The following is an 8,107-nucleotide window of genomic DNA, read 5'->3' as shown; positions in this document are numbered from 1 at the left end:
TAAAGGAATTTGAATGGTCACGGGCGCCCGAATGGACACACCACATGCCAAACACCAACCCCACATTTTCCCGAAATTTAAAATAACCTTTGTCTAATTTTCCACTAATTTTCAGAAATTTTTTGAAATTTTTAATCAACCCCGAACGCATTTAGAATACGAACGGTCAAAAAATTTCGGAATTCCAACGGTTTTCCCGGAATACGGAAAGCCAAAAGTTTTGGGAAAATGAAAAGACAAAAAAAATTCGGAATGTGAAAGGTCAAAGGTTTCCGGAATATGGAAGGTCAAAAGTTTTTCCGGAATTTGGAAAGCCAAAAGGTTTCGGGAAAACGGAAAGCCAAAGGTTTTCCGGAAGTCGACGGGAGGGGGGGGCTGCGCAGCAGCCGAGATGAATTCTCTCTTCTCCCCTCTCTCCTCCCTTTCCTCTCCAATTCCATCTCTCCTCCAATCTCTTCTCTCTCTCTCTATGTTAACCAGAGAGATTAGCTTAATTTTTTATTAAAGATTTTAATTAAACTTAATCATAATTATGATTAATTATGATTTATGCTTAAAAAATATCATTTTAAAGAGATTTTTCACTCGGAAAAGAGAAAGAAAAATCAGATTTGAGAGGCGGAGAGAACCCCACGCACACGGGAGAGCATCTCATGCATCAACATGCTGTCCCCTACTGAATTTCAGTAGAAATTGACAGAAATTTGATCGCATTCCCGCGGAAAAAACCCGCAAAAAATGTATAAAAATACATTTTTAATCATAAAAATGCTCAAAAAATTCCTAAAAAATCAGGAAAAAATTTCTAAAATTTCTAGAAATTCAGGGAATCCATCCTACAAAAATATCCACCATAAACTCTATGGTATTTTTGTAAAAAATTCCATTAATGCTCGATTTTAACCATTAAAAATAGGAAAAAATAGCATTAACTCACGGAATTTCCCCGCAACGTCGATTCGTCCATTGAATTGTAGTTACACACGTTCCAATCACCGAATCGATGATCCACGTGTAATCCATCAACACAAATCAACAAAAAATAACATTTTATTAGTAACTATTAAAATTTACTAAAAAAAATCAACAACAAAACAATTAAATAGAGATTGCTCTGATACCACTGTTAAAACCCTAAGATCTCTCTAGATAATTGTTATGCATAAACATGCATAAACAGGCATAAACTCAACCACCCAACCACCCCCGAGCCCAAGGGATGCACACATGAATAATGAATGAAATACATCATACCTCTACCTTGATGTCCCATACCATCAAGAGGTATAACACAATCCAATAGCATATAGCTATAGTGTGAAATGGTAGGTGAGTAGATATGAACCTCTACAAAGAGAGCATAACATAGCCTTGGCCTCATGGAGCCCAAACCTCCAAGCCCCCCAAGCTCCCTTGAGTGTGCCCCATGCTCCTATTATATAGGAGGGCCCTCTGACTCTTGACTTTCCATTCCTCATGTGTGACCCTTGGATGCCTGACCCTAACCTTAAACCTTAAGGTTAGTCCTAACCCATGCTCAACTAGAGCTTGTTCCCATGCTCCCATGCTCACAAGCCTAATGTGGGTTAGCCTCCTAGTATATGCACACATAATGTGTATATAACATAGCACACATAATGTACATATAACACCTAGGCTCCCAATATGTGTAAAATGCTACGTGATTTTGATCCACTAGCTGAAAGTTATTTTCAAGCATAGAAATGCTTGATTTTAGCCCTAAAACTTATTTTTAGAACAAATTTTCAACCACCATGAGACAACATGCTTTGGAGGGTTTTGATCTAGTCTGTTATGAATGCCACTATTGGTACTCTGGATCTATTTTTAACCAGGTAGAAAACCCCGCAAGTAAGATCACCAAAAATAGCAATTTAATTATTTGTCAATTTAAGTCGAAATTTGGTATGTGGCAAGGTCAAGGATTTGCCAACATTGTCCTAATGTCAAATTGAAAGAACACTTCATAGGACACAAGTGAAACTAGGCATGGAAATCCAAGAGCTATCTTGGCATGCTTCGCCGTTCTCTCTAGCCCAGTATGAAAAATTTAGATTTAGACTAGCCTAGGTTCCCAGTTTGTGTAAAATGTTGCATGATTTTGATCCACCAATTGAAAGTTATGGCCAAGTATAGAAATGCTTGATTTTAGCCCTAAAACTTATTTTTAGAACAAATTTTTAGCCACCATGAGACAACATTCTTTGGAGGGTTTTGATCTAGTCTATTCAGATTTAATGTTATTTATCCATGAATAGGGCCATCAATAGGTTCTATGTGAGGATGATTCTTTGTTAACCTATAAATTACTTCATCGTAGTCATGGAATATAGGTAGGTTGGAGAGGTACGTGGGGATTTCTTCTGGTAATCTCTCTTCTACTTCAAAAAACTTAAAAATTACTTCCTCATAGTCATGGATTATAGGTAGGTGGGAGAGGCCCCTGGGGATTTTTTTTGGTAATCTCTCTTCTACTTTAAAAAAATTTGGGGGGATTAAAAGTGCCAAGCAAAGGGTTGCATGCCCATTGTGGTGTGGTTACCTGATCTAGTTTTAATGGGACCTCACCTCCTCCTTGTGGCTTCTTGCCTTCCTGCGCCTGTGGGGTGGCTCCTCAAAAGCATCTACATTCAAGTCTGAGAAGTCCACCTCTTGGAGCTTGTCTTCCTATTCTATGTCAGCCTTGTAGAATCCTTCAACATCTTTCTATTGTGCTCATCTATAGACAGTGCCACATGTCGACTCTTTGTCCCCTTCTCATGCATCCCCCATTTTTGATGTGGAATTTAAGCATAAAGTTGTTCATTCTTCCTAGTTCCTCGGCACGAAAATATCCAGCTCTGTCAATTGTCACTTAGTAGGGGAGGTATGGAGGAACTGCTTCCTTGGATGTTGCTTGCCTACTTCTTTGCGGTCCTACATTCCGCCGGTAGTGCCGCCTACAGTAGTCATTTTGATGCACCTTGTAGCCTTTGCACTTATCTGCACTAGCAATTATTTCATTTAATGTAGTAGGAAATCTTTGCCTATTGTAGTGAGTTCCTTGCCCTAACAATCATTGCATTCAATGAAATAGGCAATCTTTGCCTTAGGTGTACAGGCTTTTGCCCTAATTTTGGTAGAGTTTCTGTTGTGGGGCTTACCTCTTTTCAATTATTGGCAATTATTGGCAATTATTGCATTCAATGCAATAGGCAATCTTTACCTTACTGTGGGGCTTACCTCTTTTCAATTATTGGCAATTATTGCATTCAATGCAATAGGCAATCTTTACCTTACTGTGGGGCTTACCTCTTTTCAATTATTGGCAATTATTGCATTCAATGCAATAGGCAATCTTTACCTTTCTATGGGGCTTACCTCTTTTCAATACTATAGTAGGCAAGGCAACCTACATAAACCTTAATTTTGGTAGAGCTTTTGCCTTAGGCATGTGGAGTTTTTATTGTGGGGCTTACCTCTTTTCAATCTTGTAGTAGGTAAGGCAACCTATATAAACCCTAATTTCTTTGGCACAAGCTAGCCATGGAAGCTATGCTAATGCAAGAATTTGCAAAGATGACAAAATATTAAATACCTCTATAGGCGATTGTAATTGGGGCTTATGATGTGAATCGATGCTTCCTACTGATGCAGGTTGTCAATTCGTAGGTCGTGATTGTTGATGAAGATGTGGTAATGCTCTGTGTAATCGATTTTGATGATGGAGGCGATTTTGGCCGAGTTTTTGCTGCTTTTGAATCGATATTGTTAGTGAAATGAAAATTGCTTAGGGCTTTCTACATTATATAGGTTTCTCAATTGGGGATAGTCTATGTGGCAATTGGGATGGGTTAGCGATCCGAACTTGTGAACGATCTAGATGTTAGATGATCTAAATCTAGGTGATCCCAAAATGAGGCGATCTGAAAAATCCAATGATCCGATTTGAAAGACTTAGGATTGAGAGCGGCAATATGAAATTATGGCGATCTAAGATTTTTGGGATCGTGAGGACAATCAGATTGGATGGTGACTAGAAAAGAGGCAATCTAAAGTTAGGATTGGCTAAAGTTAAACTCAACAATCAGGATCAAAGTATTGAGATCAGCAACAAGCATAGGTTTTTGGATCACTGATCTAGAATAAGGAATTGAGATTGATGATGGGAAGTTTAGTGCAATCCAAATTTGGGATCACTGGTATGTATTTGGATCGACCATCTAAAAATTGGCAGTTCTTATCTTCCTTTTTTGTGGTTTCATCTACCCTGGTTGGGTTAGTGCAAGGGTCTTAATAATATTAAGGTGCCTAATGTATATGTTGTGCTCATGTTGTGTAGGGATGCAATTGGATGCATAAAACATGCAGTGCAAAAACACTTAGTGGGGGTCTATGGGCGACGATGAGGTTTTTACCTTGGAGACTTTATCATGGTGGAAGAAATGATTTTATTATGTGATGGTCATATTAGGCTAAGTAGAGAAAGCATTCCCTTCCATCCTCTCGCTAGTATCTCCTTATCCATGAATGTATTTGTGTGGCTCTTGGAGTCGAGGTTTTACTTAAGTGCAGTCCCACTCAGTGCACGAGTGGGACTTACCTTCTTCACTTCCTTAACCTGGACGACTTGACCCTGCATACCTACCACAACCCACATAGGCGACTCAACTTGACAATTATACTTGTCTCTTTAGCATAAGCAACTTGATTGTAAAGACCTTGTGAATGACACATTGTGTAGTGCTTAGGATTTAAACTTGGGCACTTTTTGGCCTTTCACAACAATTGACTCTTGACTCTTATGCCCTTGGCACATTTTAGCCCTCGTCGACTTGGTTAGCAAACCACTTGATCGCAAGGTCGCGTATTCATGGGTGGCTCATCATGCATAGGGAGATGTAGAGGCAAGCCAAATGTTTTAAATTTTACAATTGATCCTCCTTAGTAATGGTAATAGGTTTGCTCCACCAAGCCATCTAGTGATAATTTGGCATATTTCTACTACTGATTTATGTGCTTCAAATTCCTTACCATCAGATGGCCCTAGTATCCTGGCCCAAGAGCTGCTTCTGATAGTTTGGGACTAGTGAGCTGCCTTAGTGTTATGTTCATTTTCTGTCACACCATCGTGTTGCACTATGGGTCCTTGTTACATCTCTCACCTCACACCACTCATACAAGCTCACTAGCATGCATTGATTTTAGCACATGATCAATTTCATAAGCACAATGGGAGAGTGCCTTGTATTATGAGACAAATTGACTTATATATAAGGCCATAAGTGTTTACACACACTTCAACTGGTGGTTGGCCGGGCGCCCAAGGTCATTCTTATAAAATACTTAATCTCATATAAAACATACATGAAGGACATGCACCGAGGATTCACCTAGCTTGCTAGCACATGCTCTTGGAATAGGAGACTCGCCATAAGTATTCCATTGTACCATTACGCACACCCATCCAGTTTGTAGATTTGGACACTATTGCTTTATAGCTTAATAATACATCCTTTTAGTGTGTTTGTCTTTGCACTTTGATGTAGAATATTAGTGGCGACAGTTGTGAATCCCAAATGGGCTAAGAATATGTATCATAGAGAAAGAAATCTCTCACCATATTTGGAAAATCGCTTGCCAAATTTTTTTCCCAACATTAATAACTACATAAAGTTGGTGTATAAATAGATTTCTTACATAGTCTTTTGTCACGTTCTCATTACAGAAAAAGACCTTCTTGTGTTTCAATGGCCCATGATGCTCAAGAAAGCTACTTTATATAACGAGTTTTTGGTAGCCCAAAGGCCTTGTTATGTGTATAAATAGATTTCTTACATAGTCTTTTGCCACGTTCTCATTACAGAAGAAGACCGGTCTTCTTGTGTTTCAATGGCCCATGATTCTCAAGAAAGCTACTTTATAATAACGAGTTTTTGGTAGCCCAAAGGCCTTGTTATGTGTGGGTGGGCAGAGCATATACGACACATGAGAGCAAGAAAGATAGTGAGGGTGATGTGACCATTGCAATCAAATGAGGAGGACTCCAAGAGTAATGTCATGATGTTGGCGCATGGCAAGGTTGATGTTTTCCACACCCACGTTGCATGTGGCTACAATCTCCATGTTGTTCAATAGGGTGTCTTTGCTCATTTGCTCACCATTGGTAGGAAGAAGTCCACGTGGATAGAAGTGGTACGCATAGCGCCTCCAAACTCCGAGACAAAGTTACTAATTGATGAATTTGTAAGATGGTGAGAAGCGAAACCCCCCATCCTGCCCCCACCCTTGCCACACCGTTTCTCCTTTCTACAACAACAACAAACATCTCCCCCAGAAAGCTAAGAATTCCAAAATTAGAGCCCTTATACATGCACAAGGCACGAGATGGAGAAGTACTTCGAAAAGTGTGACTGTTTATGGCTCCAAAAAAAGTGTAATAAATCTGATTGGTCGAAATTCAAATGTAGCAATAAAATGGGATATTCGACAAAGCGTAGGAGCCTGCATGTGAGAACATGAAGAAAATGCCCCGCCCACATTCCACCCCCCATCCCCCTTTCTTCTTTCCATACATTTCCTTCCCTTCCTCTCGTGCAGGAGTAGGGAAGAGACATGCCTGAATAGTGGGGACCTTGTGTCAAGCCTCGCACATTGCCACAGCCACCAAAACCCCTTTGTATGGTGATGTACCATTTCCCCCACATTAACATAATGTCTTTTTGGTTTGAGAAAACGAAATTTTCACAATTTATAAAATAATACGATCGCGCGAGGCAGGCTAAGTTTAGAACTGCAAGGGCCGGAGTGGTGGGGTTTAACGTGTGAACACCCGCTTACGGTGTCTATAACTAAAGGTACAACAAAGAAGAGGGAAGAGGGAGAAGATGGATAGCTTGGACAACCTTGTCGCGCAGGTGCAGGGTTTGTCCGGCTCCCCCGATGACCTTAACCATCTGCAGACCCTGCTTAAGCAATGCGAGGACTCAATATCTGGCAAGCCACCCGCCCGCCTGCATGCCGCCCTTGGCCACTTGGACCCCGCTCATCATTCTCTCGGCTACCTCGTTCTCCTGTATGTCCCTCTTTCTTTTAACCCTAATGTTGAATTCTTTTTGTGCTTTTCTAACCTGTCTGTTTTTTCCTACCACCTGTTAAGATCTCATAGCTTTTTGAATCACAGTAACCATATACTCTTTGTTCCCATGATGTTTTTCTTGTTTTCTTTGTCTTCGTCTGCTTCTGCGTAAGATCTTTACTCATCATGTCAAGTGCACGCCTACTTGAAGAATAGCATAATCGTAGGGGTATTTGGCCCGGATTTTGAATGTCTATTTCATGGCCGACATTCATAGGGTTTAAGCCTTTTCTGAAATCAAGCAGGTAGTCACTTTAATTCCAAATCCTAGGTCTTTTGGTGTAGCGTACGACTACCGATAAAAAAGGAAGTTGGATATCACAAATGTAATCATCATTAGGACATCAAAGGCTAAGTCTATAACAAGATACTCTACTTGTCCAAACATTAGTTGACAATGGATATTATTGGCTTTTGGTTTCTCCAAAAACATGATGATCTAAAGAAGTTGTAGATTGTCCGCAACTCTCAAGAAGCTCTAAGACCCAAAAGCGATGCATATAATCCTCGAACAAATTGGATGTCTAAAAAGCATTTAAAAAAACCATTTGTGAAAGGAAACAAGGTCCTGTTAAAAGTAGTATCTCATGTGGAAACGAGTTGTAACAAAGGGCATAAGTTATTATTTAACTTATGCTACATGAGTCGGCCATTTCACTTGTGAGGGTATATATACCCATGCCCACCCATTGTAAATTCATCTATTCATTGCTAATACACGTCAAGCGTTGTTCGCCAACCTCTCTCTCTCTCTCTCTGCGTCAACTTCTCTCTTTCTCTCTACGTGTATTCAAACTTCCGCATGCTCGACTATGACATAAGTTATTATTTAACTTATGCTACATGAGTTGGCCATTTCACTTGTGAGGGTATATATACCCATGCCCATGTGGGTTTTTCCCTTGAGTCCCCAAGGGTTTTTTCATCCACAGTTAGAGCCCATTGTAAATTCACCTATTCATTGCTAAT

The 8,107-nt window shown here is 40.0% G+C and overlaps 1 protein-coding gene across 1 annotated transcript in view; it reads left to right on the top strand.

The window, feature by feature from the left end:
• The first annotated feature begins 6,803 nt into the window (after window positions 1-6,803).
• LOC147628692 (COP9 signalosome complex subunit 3-like) overlaps window positions 6,804-8,107 on the top strand; it is a 114,830-nt gene continuing 113,526 nt past the window's right edge. Inside the window, exon 1 of the mRNA XM_086813906.1 lies at window positions 6,804-7,075. Coding sequence (XP_086670032.1) covers window positions 6,888-7,075 — 188 coding nt within the window. The 5' untranslated portion in view covers window positions 6,804-6,887. The remainder of the gene's footprint in view (window positions 7,076-8,107) is intronic.

The sequence above is a fragment of the Cibotium barometz genome, chromosome 19 (genome assembly GCF_041138505.1).
Source record: "Cibotium barometz isolate CiBa-2024 chromosome 19, ASM4113850v1, whole genome shotgun sequence".
In the NCBI taxonomy this organism is placed as follows: Eukaryota; Viridiplantae; Streptophyta; class Polypodiopsida; order Cyatheales; family Cibotiaceae; genus Cibotium; species Cibotium barometz.
The sequence above is the reverse complement of the archived record's forward strand: the minus strand, read 5'-3'. Positions and strand labels throughout refer to the sequence as shown.